Source organism: Sciurus carolinensis, chromosome 5 (genome assembly GCF_902686445.1).
Source record: "Sciurus carolinensis chromosome 5, mSciCar1.2, whole genome shotgun sequence".
In the NCBI taxonomy this organism is placed as follows: domain Eukaryota; kingdom Metazoa; phylum Chordata; class Mammalia; order Rodentia; family Sciuridae; genus Sciurus; species Sciurus carolinensis.
The window spans coordinates 170726174-170743464 of NC_062217.1; the positions used below are offsets into that span (position 1 = coordinate 170726174).

At 52.7% G+C, this 17291-nt stretch overlaps 1 protein-coding gene across 1 annotated transcript in view; it reads right to left on the bottom strand.

Moving 5' to 3' along the window:
- Adam12 (ADAM metallopeptidase domain 12) overlaps positions 1-17291 on the bottom strand; it is a 332604-nt gene that overhangs the window by 34535 nt on the left and 280778 nt on the right. The window contains exons 14-18 of the mRNA XM_047554551.1: positions 15863-16058; positions 4918-5026; positions 4612-4810; positions 2610-2687; positions 178-286 (exon numbers count right to left, since the gene is read on the bottom strand). Of these exons, the coding sequence (XP_047410507.1) occupies positions 178-286; positions 2610-2687; positions 4612-4810; positions 4918-5026; positions 15863-16058 (691 nt within the window). The remainder of the gene's footprint in view (positions 1-177; positions 287-2609; positions 2688-4611; positions 4811-4917; positions 5027-15862; positions 16059-17291) is intronic.

Below are 17291 nucleotides of genomic sequence, written 5' to 3' on the forward strand. Positions count from 1 at the left end.
CTTCAGAGCAGGAGCCAGGAGCCTCAGGGAAGTTCAGGTGAGAACATGGCCACGCTGGGACCTGGGAGAGGCCTCAGGCTCTGTCCGGCCATGTCTGCACCCACACTGACTGCCCACTGGCTGTCACTGCCCCCGGAGCTCAGTGTCCGCCTGCTGGGACACAGGGACCTCACTGACCTGCTTGCCGGATGGGGCCGCTGTCGGTGCTTCCTCCAAAGCCGAACTTGTCACAGAAGGGAGGTGCCCAGTGGGCCTCGCAGTGGCAGTTCTTCCTGTTGTTGCACACCTTTGGGGGCAGCAGGGAAGACACGCAGCAGCAGTGTTAGGGCGCCCCCTCCGCCTGGGCCGGGCTAGGTACTTGAGCCCTAACTGAGCACCACAGCCAAAGCAAGGGCCCTGCGGCCAAGCCCCACTGGCACCTGCACAGCCAGACTCTAGATGTCACTGAGAGAATCAGCCCAAAATAGTACAGTAAGGCCAGGGCCTGAGGCTGTGAGTGTGGACCATCTGCCCATCACCAGCCACCCAGAGGCTGGGGGGTTATGAAGCCTCCCCAGCTCTTTCTCCCTTGCCTCTTCTCACTCTCCCTGTCCTTCTTAAGTTTGGGAAGCCCTCCCAGCAGTAAGGAGGGCCCTGGAACCAGACTGCTGGGGCATTGTGAGAGCCAGCAGCCTCCTGGCATGGTCCTCCTCCTCCAGGAACGAGGCTCTGGAGGCTGAGTGCTCTGGGTCCCTGCAGGCTGGGGCTGAGGCAGCCCTGAGGCAGGGCCCCCCGTTCCTGGTGGCGGCTCTTCCTGCACTGGTGGGACTCACTCTTGCTATTCATATAATTTGCTGAACTAGTGCACAAGCCAATGGAATATGACCCTGAAGACCAGAGGACCTGTTTCTAGGGTGATTTGGGAACACCGGACAAAGGCGAGTCACTAGAAAGCATCTGACAACTTAGGAGTGTGTGGGACAAGGGCAGGGTGACTTGGGAAAGTGGGGACAAGAAGCGCTGAGTACTGAGTTGGCTGTGGAGTGTCCAAGTTTCCCCTCCACTTAAGGAAACCAGACTGTAAATTGCAGATGGTGACCTTCCTGGTGGTTTAGTCACAGAGGTGAAAGCAGAACAACCATCAGTAAACAACCCTGAAGTCCCTGCACCAAAACATGGGTGCCAGATACATCCCAATATTTTAAGGCAAAATAAAACATTTGGAGAGTGTCTCCTGTGAGGGTCCCCACTTCACTGACTCTGATGGATCCAACACTGGCAGTCACTTGTTTTGGTGCGATTGCCTCCCCGCATCCCCCACTTCACGTATGAAGACTGACAGTCCAGATGGGCCGTCATGAGTCGGAAGCATCTGTGAGGCTACAAGCAGCATTAACCAGCCTGCGGTGCTGCCCGTGCCGACTGTCGTGACTGTTCCTCGCAGGTGCTGGGGCTAAAGAACCACCCGGGAGATTCACACGCTGCCCTGGAGGGTCCCTGCAGTTCCTGCTGCAGCATGTGGACCCTGCCCATTTTGCAGCTTGTGGCAGAGAAATCGCAGTCCTGACACGCTGCTTGTTGGGGCTACAGGTGAGCCTGGTCTCATCAGGGAGGGACTGTGGCCATGGTTCTTGTCACTAGATCATGGCCAGCTGGTCCAGAAGATATGGGCTTTTCCTCTCCAGTGTACACGTGAGGTGCCAGGGATATTGGAAAGGGAGGCTTCAGCCCCCACCCTGGCTGCTGACTGGTTATTGGGGACACATCATCCCCCCATGTATGTCTAGATTTGTCAGTAAGACGATGGGGTGGGACTAGCTGGCCTCTGACAGCCAACAGAGGGAGACCTATGACCCAGCGGAGACAGCGCTCCTGAGCTATGCCACCAGCCAGCCAAGCAGCAGCAACAAGCCCAGGAGGAGCAACACACGCCATCCATCATAGCTGTGGCTCGGCCTGAGCTCACCAGGACCCCACAGTGCTACGCTGGAATCATGGCAAGTGTCTGGAGGCCTTAGAAATAGATGTTAGAGCGTGATTTCTGTAGAAAAGGTTTCAGGAAAACAATGAGCCGCTGCACAGCTAATCAAGATGCATATGATTCCACTGGAAATAATTAAGCCCATCAGGAAGAATAAATCACGTTCTGAACAGTCCTCTTCTCCCCTCAAGCACCTCCAACCATGACGGCCTGTTGTGGTGGGGACCGGTCGCGAGGGGCTTCAGCCCATGGACACCATGGTGGACTGTTTGCCTTCCTCCCTTCGGGAAGAACTTTGGTTCAGACGCTATTTGGAGCGATGGGTCAAGACGGACAGCTCTATTTGAAATGCTAATGGGAGGCTCCCCACAAGCTAGGTGAGCTTTCAAATGACTCTGAAGCTGACAAAATTCTCAAAATCACGGAACGCTAATTTAAAAGATAATGACCACTCAACCTGATTTTCTCCGTGAAATGAAGATGACATTTCTTCTGCTATGTAAAGGTCGAAGAAAATTAACGTCTTTAGAAGAAAATATGGAGAAGGCGCAGGCTGCTCTAGTTTTAAAAAGCTGTGGGTTGCAAGAGCCTCTAGGAAGAGTGACTTCTCGCTCAGCCTGTGGGGGCCTGGTGGCGGGTGGCTACTTACTCCTCGGCCGTGGCATCGCAGCGCACACTCCTGGACACCGAAGACGCTGATGTTTTGACACCGCCGGTTGAGGCAGATCTGCAGGAGGGAAACACAGCAAGACCTCAGAACTTCTGCTCCCCTCCCCGTGGCTACGTACGAAAAATAAGGAGACCGAGGAAGCTTGGAGGAGACTCCCCTTTCAGGTACTGTGGGGGCAGTACTTGGTGCATGTGCCATGTGGACACGCTCCTGCCTTCTAACTCCAAGCTCAGCACTTTGCAAGAGCAAATCCAATGACTGAATTCAGTACTCACGAATCCTCTTATGCTTCATGGCGTTTCAAACGGCTTTAGTGCATCCTGAAATTGTAACTGATTTTCTCATGACTTTTGTTCAGGGATTACAATGAAACCTACATATTCTGGGTGAGATGGGTTAGTCCTGACTCTGGGGCCTGGGAAGACTCCAAGAATTCGGGGTCCAAGAGCCTTCAAAGAGAGATATGGAAACCGGGGAACATTTTCAAAATTCCAGCTGACAAGTAGCATCATCATGACACAAACCATCAACAGAAATGTCTGGCAGAGGGACCAGGCTCCTCTGTGTTTATCAAGCATTGCAGAGGCAGGAATTTGCCAGATAACACTGTACTGGTTGAGAGACACAGTCTCATCGAAGGTATGTGACCTGCTTCTGATCCAGGGATCAGGCCCTTTCTCCTCATAAGATGTTACAAATGGTGGGGTCAAAGGTGAAGGGTCGAATGTTTGCAATGCAGAAGCATTTTAATTAGGTAGACCCTTCCTATGGGAAGGTCCCCATTTGACCCAACAGCTCATGTAAAGCATGACAAACACTCTTCCAAGCAAGCACTGACCCATGCAGATCCGAGGGATGGGTGAACCCTGGCCAAGCACACTGTCACATTCCAGCTGATAAAAACACTGTCTCAGGTGACAGTGAACGCAGGTGCACCCAGTCAGAACTGCAGTGCACAGGTGCTGCTGGCCTCCTGATCCCAGGGGCAAGGCCAACTATGTCCCAAAGGTAAGCAGAGTCCCTGGCACTCCTGTTTCTGGCTGCTCAGACTTAGAAACTGCTGTCACTGTAATGTCAAGGCCTGGGATCTAACTTGGCCAAGGAGACACGCAGGGTGTGCGGCCTGCCTCATGTACCGTCCTACCTCAGGAAAACAGCGTTGTGGCTGCAGGTGCATGGGGAGAGGGGACGGGGGACAGGGGCTGCGACTGCAGGCCATTCCTGCCTTCCAGACTCTCAAGGGAAACAGTCTGCATCTGTCCTTTCTGTCCTGTGACCTCTGTGCTAGTGAGAGAGTCCAAATCATGCTGAAAATGTGCCTAAAAAAGGCATTTGGGAGTTGATTCATTTTTTTCCTAAAACATTTGGTTAACTTCCTATCATTTTGGTAAAAAAAAAAAATCATAACGTGTCAGAACATGAGAATCTCAATTTCTTTTTTCCTTCGAAAAACTGATTTTATTTCTATATCTTAAAATACCTGTGGCTACCTTTCCCTGTTGTCTGCCAGGACACCGCTCTGGCTCTCAGCTGCCCCTCTTCCCCTCCTATTCTTTCTATGAGGACTCTAGATATACATCTGACTTCCCATTCTCTCCAGGTGAGAAAGGTCGCCAGAATCCTGTGCCCAAAACCGAAACCACATTTCCCAGAACAATATGCTACCCATTGTATTTCTTTCCAGAGTTATTTCTTCGTCTGAAACTCTCATGACATCCGGGGTATAGGAATGACTTATTGACACTAAACGGCCATAAAAACAAGTTGGATTTTCCCAAATCCGCAACTCAGTGGTCAGTCTGGAATCTAGGTTTTACTGACTTTTTCTTATTGGTGCAAAGAACTGGATTCCAGAGACCACATCCTGAGAAGTGGACTTAGGGAAACAAGCCAACCTCAGGCACTGATCTTGAACAGTCGTCTTTCAACGGGCACCATTCCAGACTTACATTAATGATACGATTGAGCATTTGGGTCTTACTTTTCCATCTGCACACTTCGTCCCAGCAAGCACGAGACCTGGGTCCGGCATGTCGTCACCCAAGTACACGTGGGTCCCCCGGCACAGAATCCGCCCTCCTTCCTGCAGTGGGATATTTGTTTCTATGGAAACAGCATTGGTACCGATGACTGGCCGGCTGGCACCTCCTTGACACTGGATTTTTCCACATTTAGCATCTCTGGAGGAGTAAAGAGAGAGAGCCTCAAAGAGGAGCAGTCTGGAACCAACCCTAAGCCACATGGGAAGGCACAGCGATGACCTCGTCAGGATGTACCAAGGCCTTACCTCACGTCGCATTTGGCGAAGGAGCTCTTGGAATCCTTGCCACAGTTGCCATAGGGATCGCCTGCGGAATTGACTCTCTCAAAGCAGATCCTGGGGGCAGGTTTAGCACCTGGAATAGAAGCACAACAGCACCTTCACCTCCAGCAAGTGTTTCTGGTTTTCTCTGGGCAGCACTAGGCTTCGGGGGAGGGGAGGTATGTTCTGTTCAGAGGAATGGCGCCCAGTTCCCCGCTGACCCCTCGAAAGTCACCCGGTGCAAGGTCAACGGCTAGCACACACTCGGCTCAGCTGGCCACAGAGCCCAGATTTCATGGCTCGCTGTGCCTGAGGCCTGCTGTCCAGGGCCCAGGGCACGTGCAGCCTCTCAGGGGAGGAGGCCTGGCTCTGCAGCCAGACTGGATCCGGAGCAGGAAGCAGCTGATGGCTGGCTGCAGAGGGGGAAGATTGCTCTCTTTAGCAACATCCCACACAATTCCGGTGAGAGAACGCACGCCAGGGCAGGCTCCAGAAAGTCATGATGACTAACGTGGGGAGCGATGAGAGAGAGAACGAGAACAAATGAGCAAAGCAGTGATTCTGTACGATACTTTCAGTCCCAGAAAGCTTCCTACGGGAGTGAGCACTGGCTTCAATTAGTGCCTATTCTTTGCAAGGCAGAGAATGCTCTTGGAGGCCACAGAGTCATAAGCCCTGGCAGTCTGTGCACAGCATGACAGCCCCCTGCAGCGGGGGTCATGGCAGCTGGAGAGCTCAGGAAGTGGCCATTTGTAGCTCATCTTGCAGCCAGGGAAGGAGACGGCATGTAATTGGAGCCTGCGGTGTCATGGCTTTGGAGGTCTCTTGAATCCTGTGCACAGAGGCAGGGTTGAAGGCTAGCAGGAAGGCTGGAAGACACAGCGGTATCCTCCTTGGGCACCTCCTTTCACATCACTTCCAACTGCCAGGTTCCAACTTCCTGGAGCCCACATCTGCCCCTGCCCTTCTCTGCTCCCAACTCCAGGATGTTCCATTGGCCTTCCAAGGTGACAGCAGACTTTAGATTCTGACTGGAATATGGGCAAGGCTGGCCCTCTTCCCTAAACGCATTCACAGTTCTTTAACGTCTGCCTGTTTCCTTCTCCTCGCTGCTGACAAACACGACTGTTGCACAGAACCGACACAACAGCCCAACACAACCTGCCTTGCCCCAGGAGGGGTCAGCAGCATGCCCAGTCCTGGGTCTCCGCACTGGGCTCCCCAGGCCGCACCTCGCACTTTCCCATTCTTTAATTTTTAAAAGCCATTTTACAGAGGTCCCCCAAACTCTTTTTTTTGGGGGGGTTACTAGGGATTGAACCCAGAGATACCCTACCACTGATCCACACCCCAGTCCCCTTTTCTTTACTGTTTTGAGACAGGATCTCACCGAGATACCCAGGGCCTTGTCAAGTTGCTGAGTCTGGCTTTGAGCTTGTGATCCTCTTGCCTCAGCCTCCCCGGCTGCTGGGATACCAGGCTCCTTCTTAAGGGGCGCCGCCCAACCCGGATACAGTTCTGCCCAGGAAAAATGGCGAGGGGTCGGCCCTTGCTCCTCCCTTTCCTTGCCCACCGGGGGTGCACCTCTGACATCCTCAGCTTCTGCCCGGCACGCCTCAGGCTCTTCCCCATTCTGCCCTCTAAGTTTGCGTTTGTCTCCCTCTTCAAGAGGGAGCGATGTGGAAGGCGAGGCTCAGTGTGGAACTTGTAGCTTGTACTTAAATGGCTCCTTTGATCAAGGAGCTTGGCGGGGTTGACGCGCGTAGCCCGTGGCACCTGGCTCTGGACAGCGCGGCAGTGGTTGTGCTTCGCAGGAGCCCATGCACTCTGGCTTGCCTGTCAGTCTGTCTCCCTTCCAGGCTTCTTTCCTTCCTCACCATCCTCCTTCCATCCACCGTGTCGCTGGCTTGGACCATGCACAGGTATTTAGTCAGCCCTTCTGGTCTTCCAGACACCAGCGCCATGACCCAACCGGACAATACTGCCTGCTTACAAATTGCAACAAGAAAGAGAAAACAGAGTAACGAACATGTTCCTCTGAAGTCCGGTGGTGGGGTGCTACGAAGGGAAATAAAGAGTGTTTGGGGGGGGCGCTGGTTTTTAAATATCGGTCAGGAAAAAGCTCTTGAAGAAGAGGCTCCGAGCTGAATCCCACCACTCAGTCCTACAGGGTGGGTCTCACTCCATACCTAGCCAAAAAGCCTGGGAATGATGGTGGAAAATGCAGCCTGACTTCCCAGCGCTTCCAGGGCAGGACAATCTGAGGCGGGCTGGGCCCTTCCCTCCAGGACGGTGACGGAGGTCTCCTGAGGGCGCTGCCCTGGGCCTCCGGGGCAGAGAGCAGAGTAAGTCCAGCCCTGTAGCCCAAGTGAAGCCAGGTCAGTGATGTGGGACGCACTGTGCTGATGCCACCTGCCAAAGGGCTGAAGAAATGGGGCAGGAAACGGCGGGTTCCTCTTCCCCACCTCATGATATCACACAAGGAAGGCCAGGAGCTTCTGGGGGACAGGACTCCTGGGCCTGGGGGCGAGTTGGTGCCGCTCTGCCCGTACCTCCACGCTGCCTTGATGCTCCTGTGGATTCTGTCTCTGTGGTTACAATTTCTCTCATGAGAATTGCAAAGTTGATTGTTTTCTCTTTCTTGTTGCAATTTGTAAGCAGACAGTATTGTCCGATTGGGTCACTCCATGGCGCTGGTGTCTGGAAGACCAGAAGGGCTGACTAAATACCTGTGCGTGGTCCAAGCCTGCAACACGGTGGACGGAAGGAGGGTGGTGAGGAAGGAAAGAAGGCTGGACGGTTGGAAGGGAGACAGACTGACAGGCAAGCCATCAATTTTGCAATTGATTGCAAAGATTGCGAGTAAGCAGGTGCCTTGGGAAATGCAGGGAGAGAGGCTTGCGGGAGCCTGGAGTCTGGCATGCGCTCTGCACAGTGGCACTGTTGGAACCGTGAGGAGGTCCTCAGAACTTCGGTCGCAGCTCAGGGACTTGCCCATCCCATCTCCTCCTTGCTGCTCCCGAGGCCTGGGTCATTCTGGGAACCTGCACAGCTTGGGCCTCCGAACCTTGCCTTTCTAAGGAGGCACCAAGTGTCTTTTAGAAAGAGACACCAGGACCCTCAGTAAAGACTCCTGAGTTGACTCCTTTTTGGTTCCACTGGGAATGAATCACCTTTCTGGTGAGTCCTCTCTGTCTTAGCAAACTCTTCAAGTGAGTGCCACATCTTGGGTCAGGGGCATGCCATCTGTGGGCACCCACTGGTAGGCATTGCTCTGGGAATGACATGCAGTGTCTTCAGTCCTTGTAACCACCTCATAGAAGTCCACTTACCCTCATTTCACAGATTTTCACACCAAGGCTCAGAGTTTAAGTAACTTACTGAAGATCTCTGTAGACGTGGCTAAGGTGGGCTTAACTCATGGATCTAGAGCCCAAAGCATGCTACGTCCACCCGGCCACAGTCCTGTGCTCCTCCCCCTTAGAATCACTTGGTTATCAACAGACACCTGTCATTCATTCCTCCTCAGGATGCAAACATGCCCCAATACGCCACAGATGCAAGACTGGGTTCCAGCTCCACCAAATCCTTTCCAGAGAATAACTGACAGGCTACAAGGCCAGCCGCTCCGTGCTGAAATGAATCGGATGGTAGATCCCGTGAGTCTGAGTATGTCTAGTGGATCTTCCCTCCAAGAGGTGGGCTCTGGAGATAGTTTTATGACTACTGATTTGGGAAAAAAAGAAATCCCGAGTAGGATGGCTTGGAAACTTCTGGGAGAGAAGTCAGTTTCTAAACTAGCAAAGCTCGTTAGAATTTGGCCAGCAAAACTCATTCTACTCTGGGGTTGGTTTGTCCAGTGTCTTGAAGGATGCGGGATTCTAAAGGTTAACTATCTGACACTCCCAGGAAAGCAATATTGGTCTCTTTTCAAGAGTTTTATTCCTTTGATCTGTCACCCAGAACACGAGGGAGTAGGAGATGCCACATCGCTGTTTACTGTTGTATGGCCAGGACATGCCGTTGCCAGTGGGGCACAGCAATAACACGGCTCGCCACTGTGAGGATGCCTGTTCTCGTCCCTTCAGCCAGTGGTTCCTGTCCTCAAGTCTCCAGGCCGTGAAGAGAAATTGCCAATTTGAAACAAAGATGTTTAAAGACCAAGGGTTCAAAACAAATCAAGCTTATAAAGGCACAAGCACTTAGGACTTGGTCTAGTTCACAACCTGCCCCTGCTACCCTACCTCTGATATTAGCTTGCAGGATGGTGTCAGGTGGGTTCTGGGTCATTTCCTGGGCCAGTGAGGTCCCTGCTAGAGCTCTCCAGCACACCTCTCCCAGGGTGGAAGCCTCGCTTCCAGGAGAGCTTGTGCAGTGGGAGGGGTTCCCTCTGCTGGCTTGGGGCAACATCCGGGGTTCACAACAATGGTTTGTGCTGCGGTAGACAGCTGTGAACATTCCTTTCCCATGCCCCTTCTTCCAGGAGCAAAGACAGGGAATCCATTTTGCATGGTTCAGATGGAGTTCACTTTCCCACCCAAGCCAGAGGGGTGATCTAAGATCCAAATTTGTCTAATCAGAGAGGTTCATCTCACAGGCTCTATGATTGGTCAATGCTGGGCATGTGGCCAAAGCAGGTAAGTCAGTGTCTTCCCTGGATCATGGGCTGCTGACAAGGGTCCAGGTTGCTGTGTCCTCCGGGTCTTCCTTGCTGTGGAAGCTGGGCTCGGACTCCCCCTCTCCTCCCTCCTGCAGATGTGACCTCTCCTGTGTTTGCTGTGCTTGCTTTTGCCCCTTGGGAGGCTCCAAGCCTCCGCAGAGCAGCTGAGTGAGGCAGGAGTGAGGACAAGGCCACTGGGGCCAGCCTGTCCTGCCCCCAGCCCTCCCAGAGGGGACCTTGTGTGCCCTGCAGTGAAGAGCTTGGGGCAGATGCCCCGGGAGATGACTGTCTCCTGTGTTATCTTTTCTGAGACTCTGGATTTTCACGCATTCCTTCCATCTAATGTGGTAAGGTCATGAGAAGAGAGACACTTCACTTCCTGGGAAGAGAAACCGTTTCCTCCAAGTTGAAGTACAGTAAGAAAACTTATAAGTGGGAACCCAAGTGCTGTGGTTGGGAGCAGATGTAGCTGGAGCTTCAGAAGAAAATGTTACAGGAAATGGATGCGAAGGGCCAACCCCAGCCTGCCTCCCGAGGGTCAGGGCTCTCCTGACCCTGATCCGTTAGAGTAGAGGAGGGTCCCCCATAGTGACACTGCTGGCTGTTGTATGTGACTGGCAGCTGGCATTTCTCAGAGGCAGAATGATCAATGATTTGGGAGTGTGAATGGCTTCTGTCCACTTGCAAGACAATGCAGAGGCACATTTTGGGTTCAAAGTTGCTGCCCTTAAAAGTGCCTGTCTTCAAGCCTCAACGAAGACAAGGGATCTCAGGTCTATATCCTGGAAAGAGTTTTCTTATTGCTTCTCAGTTACATCAATTTCATGTCTTTGAGTTCTTAATAATGGAACACTTAGATGTTTTGCCATTATCAAGAGATAAAATTCAGTCTTTCAGAGGGAATTTTGACAGCATGCTGTATTTTATAATTATGTCAGAAGTGATAGATTTTAATTACCAGTTTTATCTTCAGAGTGATATGACTTATATTTGTAATTGTGGTTTGGAAGTTCCCAATGTCATTATGTCTTTTGAAGGAGACACGATGCCATCTCAAATGAAGCCCACAATTTACTCATTCTAATCTTTTACTTAAAATGATTCTATTATGCAAATGGACTTCTCCAGCTCAATCAGCTCCTCCTGCCTGCTGCTCATCACCCACAGACGAGGTGCTTCCACAGACAACTGGAGACTCTTCTCCCTGTCTCTCTTCTACAGAGTAGCCTTGGCATTCATCAGAAAATGAAGTCCATGGGAACGAATGTGATCACTTCCTTCTTATGCACTGGGATAAAAGGAAGACTTGCTCGATTCCTCTTGGTAAAAATGTCTTTTCTTCCCATCTGTAGTCACCAGCATTGTAAATGATCAGTAAATGCACAGCCCCAGGTGGGTTTCAGCAATCCGAACTCATTTAAACCAGCCTTGCAGATAAACACTGAATGTTTACTAGCCCATAAAAATCGTCTGGCCGGCTCACACTGCATAAATCAAATGACACTAGATTCTGGTAGGTGATAAAACAGATAACACTGACATATTTCAGAACTTCTCCAAGGCAAATTGTTTGTGGCTCTAGGCATGTAGTTATCATGGAATTATCTGCGAGATTGGTTGCTGAGTCCCATTCTCAGTCACCATGCTAGGGCTTCTGACAAACAATAGCACAAAAGTAAATTTGCTCCTTAAAGAAAAATATCCAGCCATATTTTAGCAGGGAGAAAGGTCATGTCACAATGACAGACAATCTTTGTGGATATTGAGACTAAGCTGGACAAAGAGAGCTAAACCAAGGGGTGCTGTTTGAACTACAGATGACATTTATGTCTGTGACGGCAACACATGAAGTCTTGAGATGCAAGACTTGTGGGAGAAAAATTGATGAGAAAAACAATTAAGTCCTCAGCCAACAGGAAAATTATCAACAGTATCAATGAGAGCAATTGAAAAATAAATTAGTGAATAAAAAAAAATCCAAAAGGTATTCTGAAAGCATATCACTTTGCCAGTTAGGAACTGAAGGCATATGTTTTGAATTTTCTGTCATTTCATTTGCAGAAAGATTTGGAAGGAGGATTATTGTATTGAAATATAATGCTGGATTGAGAAAAGTCCATTTCAGGAGGAAGGAAGGGCTGCATCCGGTTCACATTTGGGTAGCCAGCTCTGGGGCATGAGTAATGGACTCCTGGATATGCCTGGAGAATTCTGGGTGACTCAGCATGTTGGCCAGGTCACCAGGATGTGAGGGGCATGGCCATCAGGCAGGGACTCAGTGGGTCCTGGGTTCTGAGTTATTGTGCTTCCCAGGGGCCTCCAATAGCCCCGGGGCCTTCACTGATAGTGGGGCAACAGACCCTGCCATGTGTTCTCCACAGTAAGTCCCCTTTCTCTATCAGGAAAAGCTAATTCAAACCAAGCTCCGCAGCAACTCATTTCAACGCGCTCAACCCAGTACATCTGGCTGGCCAGGGGCCCGGCTGAGGAAGTCACCTCTGCCCCCAGGACTGCATCTGCCCAGGATCAGTGCTTCCCGAGAGGACACTGGGATGGAGTCACATCCTGACTCCACTCCAGGGCTGAGCAAGAGCACCGAGGGACTGTGGGAAGCCTGTGCCTCTGGCAAAATCGGAGCTGTTGAGTCAGCATCTTACACAGAGCAGACGTCAGTAAATAGTTCACAAATGAGAGAATGGGGTGGCAGATGAGGATCTCCGCTCTCCAAGTCACAGCTCCAGCTCTGCACAAATGTAGCACATGCACTTCCCTGGTTGGTCCCACGGACCCCGTGCACTTCCGTCTATCCCACTCTGGATGCCGGAAACACCCTTCCTCTTCCACTCTGGCACATGGCTACTCAGAGGCACCTCAGCCATAAAGTATCCTAGATGGCTGCTCTCCTCCTCCCGATGTGTCTTTTCAAAAAAAAAAAAAATTTAAACATGATTTTTAGTTGCAGGTGGACACGATATCTCTATTTATTTATTTTTATGTGGTACTGTGAGGATCGAACCCAGTGCTGTGCATGTGCGAGGCAAGTGCTCTGCCTCGCTACAGCCCCAGCCCCCATCGAATGTACCTTGACCATGATCCTCTTACAACCCTTTTCATGAGCTCCAAGGACTTTAGCATTTTGCTCATGAGTCTGTGAATAAGTTTCACCTTGTTCACAGAGTTGAGGCACCAGGTACTGTGCATCGGGAGTCATCCTACAACGTATTACATAGAACAGGCTATGGGCTGCGTTAGAGGGTAACGATACGCTCACGGGGTAAGTAGGGCACTATCCCCATTTTATAGATGAGGCACAACAAGGCTCAGCAATTGGCTGAAGGCAGCCCTGCTAGCAAGTTATGTGTTCAGTGCCAGTCCCTCCCCCAAATAAGGTCATCCCACCTGAGGGAGGAGGGAGGGAAGAAGGAGGGAGACAGATTTAGAGATGCTGCGTCGGGGCCCTGAAGATGGAGGGGCCGTGAGCCAAGGAACGCAGGTGGCCTCTGGAGGCTGGAGGCGGCAGGAAACAGGCTGTCCTCCGGAGTCTCCAGAAGCAGCGCTGGCTGCCAACATCTTGAGTTTAGGATTTCTAGTCTCCAGGAGTGTGAGATGATGAATCTGTGTGGTCCTGAGCCACTAAGGTCACAGTCATTCTTTCCAGCAGTTACAGAAATTCACGGGGTGCCCTTCACCTGGAGAACTGAGCTGCCCTGCCAGTGTGGCAGGAGGGGTCACACTGCACTTGCAAGGGGGTATTTGGGGCACATTCTAAGAAGGCCCTGGCACCAAAGGCCACAGCTGGTGGTTGTCCTCCATTTTCTCTTCTCTCCTGGGGAAGTCTGTTGTATAGAGAAGCGACTGGAAGAGGTACATGAAACCAGGCAGTCATGAGCCCGAGGTAGGTCTCCAGACCGGGTCCCCATGATGTGTTTGGGGCTTTGTGCAATAAACCACTCTTGACAAACCCCACCGTGGCCAGGCAAAGGCCTTCCCAGCTACCAGCAAGAGGGTGGGCAGGAGTGAGCAGAGCCAAGTTGGAGGGCCTGAGAAGTCCCTCCTCAAGGAACGGTGCAGCTTCTTGGGCAGTCAGGCTTCTGTGCTCACCCTCGGCTGCAAGGATGAGTTTCAGGGTAACTTCTCATTGCGTCACTTCTGAGAAGCCCATCTGTGGGTCAGGTCATGTCTGTCAGCCGGTCTGACTGGCTCCTTCTCTCTACGGCCAGGCAGCTTGGGAAGGATTAGTCTGATGAGATAATAAATACCAGCCTTGGTCACCATGACTCAAGGGCACGCAGCCAGCTGAGTCACGCAGTGCGGTGGTTCGGAGAGAGCTGTGGAGTTCCATCTGACCTCACTGTGGAAACGGGGCCAGGCGTTACATCACGCAGGGCACGAAGCAGCCTGCTCTTCTCCAGAGCTCTGCGGGCTGCGTGTGCTCTGGCCGCTGAATGCTCCTTGGAAGGGAGCAGATAATGGCCCTTGTAACTCGAGAAGGGAGATTACTGACTGCAGAAGGGCTGGGACAGTTGGCCATGGGTGATGCTTGAGGCTCTGAGTCTCTGGCCTGCAGCAGTAGCCACTGTCCCAAAGTGACCTTGCTTGCCAGAAGGTGTCTGGTCACTGAACCATTCAGAGCCCTATGGCCATGTGGTACAGGAATAGTGAGTGCCTCTCAGTGCTCGCCATTACGACGAGGTGCCCACCCCTGCCTGGAGAGCCTCATGGCAGCCTCTGAAGCGGCCAGGGCTGAGGGCAGCTCAGGGTCCAAGGATGAAGCACTCCGGGCCAGGAACCGCAGGCCTCATCCCACCTGCCCAGGCACGTTCATGAGTGAAGGTCACCATGTCCAGCCTGCTCCTCCTTCAACCTTAGAAGTGCCAATGCAGAGGGGCATCATGGCTGGCCAGGGCATTGGGCTCTGTGGTGGGACTCAGCTCCTGGTGACCTTCTCCACGATTGGTCACTGCTTCCACGTCACATTAAGTCTTCTGTGCTTAGTCATCAGTTTTGGCTCCAGTTTACTTCCCTCAAACCCCTAAAACCAGAACCTCACAGAAGAGCCTGGCAGGGATCTGGATCGGCGTCTCTCCAGCCAGAGCTGCTGTCTGAGCATGCTTGGCTTGTGGCCTGAGGCTGGCTGAACACAGTGGCCTTGCCACCACTGGGCTCTCTGGCCAGGACTGAGGTCATCCCTATAGCCAACGAAATGGGGAGCGGGCGAGGGCAGGGGAGAATTACAAGGCACTCTGAGAAAACCCTCCCCAGGATCCTCAGCTGGAATCCTGAGCTGGAGACAGGCAGCAATCCCAATGGCTCCCGGGGGGTGGCGCCCTGGGCCCCATGAGGCCCAGTGTAGGAGACACACACAGGGTGCTGGTTCCACCCCTCTCCATCTGAGCTTCTGCTTCCTCTTACAGACCCCACTCACTTGTTGGGGTGACCGTGTACGGTGGGAGTCACATCTGCACACCGGTCACCATGGCGGATCCCCATCCCAGCCACATGTCCTTGGGAAGCTGGTTCCCAATCTCGGAGTCTGAGCCCTTTCTGGGGCGAATTGGAGGGTCAGAAAGGATAAATGGGTGGGTGCCCCCCAAATATGCTGCCCAGGAGGTGGTGGACCTGATGATCTCCTTTGAGTCGGCCCTGTGGCAGCCGTGTCCTGGCCACACGGTGCCTTTTCTAGGACACACGTCAAGCCCATCATGCTGCCTTCAGATCAAACGCATCCCAGGCCCTCGCGCTCCCGTCTCACGTCCCCTACTGGGTCTTGGTGCCCAGCCTCCCATCCTACTGACCCTTCTACACCATGGGCTCCCATCCAAGTGCTCCCTGTCCTTCCTGGTCACAGATCCTCTGGTGCACCAAGTCCCAGTGGGGGCCCTCCTGGCAGCCCTCCCAGCCCTCTGGAAGCAGCGGCTTCCTCAGACCTTGGTCGGCACCCTTGTCAGAACATGAGGAGGCATCCCCGCAACCTGAGTGGTGGTGGGAAGTTCTGTCTGTCCCCCTCGGTGCCTGTGGAGTCCTGGCTGACCCATCTCTGTCACCCCATGGAGCACGCAGGAGCTGCTCACGCCTCTCTGGCTGCTCCTCAGGTGCAGTGCCAGCCAGTGTCCATTTTGCCCGCTTTATCTCAGCATGTTCCCAGCCCCTTGCTGGTAGCCGGCTGCCCCCAACAGGACAGAACGGTTGCTTCATGGGTGGTCACTCCAGGAGCAAGGACTTAGGAACAGGGCACACTTGCCCAGTGTCAAGATGGTGGCAGCCACATACCTGGTCCCCAGAGTGTGACGCACTGCTGCTCGTGGGTCTGGCAGACACCGTTGTAGCAGTAGCCATCCAGCCCCTGACACTGGTGCCCGTCATGCAGGTACACGTTGGCCGGGCAGTGAGGACTGGCTCCTGTGCAGAACTCCGGGAGGTCGCAGGAGTTGCTGGAGCCCCGGCACGCGGTCCCCGCAGGCTTCAGCTGAAAGGAGAGGGTGGCTCGGAGTGTGCACAGAGGGAAGAGGGAACAGCCAAGGCAGAGAGGCCACCTTAATACGGCCCACAGGAAGGGACAAGAATTTGGAAGCAGAGAGCGCTCAAAGCCCTGCCCTGGCTATGGGGTTCACCTCTCTGCCAGGGGGTGGGGCAACCAAGAGCAGCGTCTTTTTCATTGCAGGAAAGTAACGAGCACGCAAGCTGCTGGCTGGCACCTGTCACCTTGGGTCACCTGCAGGGAGATTCTTCTCTGGTTGCCAGCACCATCCCCAGATCTAAGCTGACATTGGCATGCAAAGTGTTGGCATTTGTGGGCAAGTCCACATAAATGATTCCAAGGGCATAATCTGAATGGCAATGTCACATTGTCATGAAGTCATGGGACTATCACCCTCTTAGCACTTAGTGGGGAGCAGGGAGAGGTAAAGAGGGAGCATGGTAAAGGACATCAGAAAGTCTCTGACCAATGCCTCATCTTTTTGCAGTTGGGGAAATTAAGGCTCAGAGTGACTTGTCTGAGGCTACATAGTCAGGGACCCCCAAGTCCTGGGCTTGGTTTCCTGCATATTCCTCTCAAAGGCAATCGATAAGACACTAGTCAACTTCTAGAAGGTCTGGGATCTGAAAGAACTTGCTTAAAGTCATAAATGTGGATCACACTTGTACTGCCAAGTGACTTTCCCTGCTCTTCCTCCCTGTGACCGTCCTGAGCCTCACCTGAGCTGGGTTCAGTCCACCTTCCCCTGGCCCTTCTAGACACCTCTCACCACCAGCAGCTGGGCCAGGGAGTCCCAGCTTCTTAGCAACATTCCCCTCAGGTCAATGACCACCAGAAAGGCTATCTTGATGCTGAAGGTAAAATGTTACAATGCACTGCTAAATCACCAGGCTCCAGCAGCGCAGCAGAAAGTTTCCTGTAAGTGGCCTGCCAAGGTCGATTGCTCAATTAACAAGAAAAAAGACTCTACCATAGAATCTTTGAATCCAAAACTCGGGCTTCTATTCTGTGAGATATCAACAAGACAGAGGACGGCCAAAGCAAGTGCCCTCAAGCAGCAAGGACGGCCAGGGCCTAAGACTGCCGCCCTCAGCTGTGCCAGCCAGGGGGACACTAAGGTCGAGATGTTGACACGAAACCTCTGGACCAGCCCAGAGAGGTTCTTAGCCCACCTGCCAGATGTTCTTGGCATCAGGCAGATGGACCTGGCAGGAGTCTGGT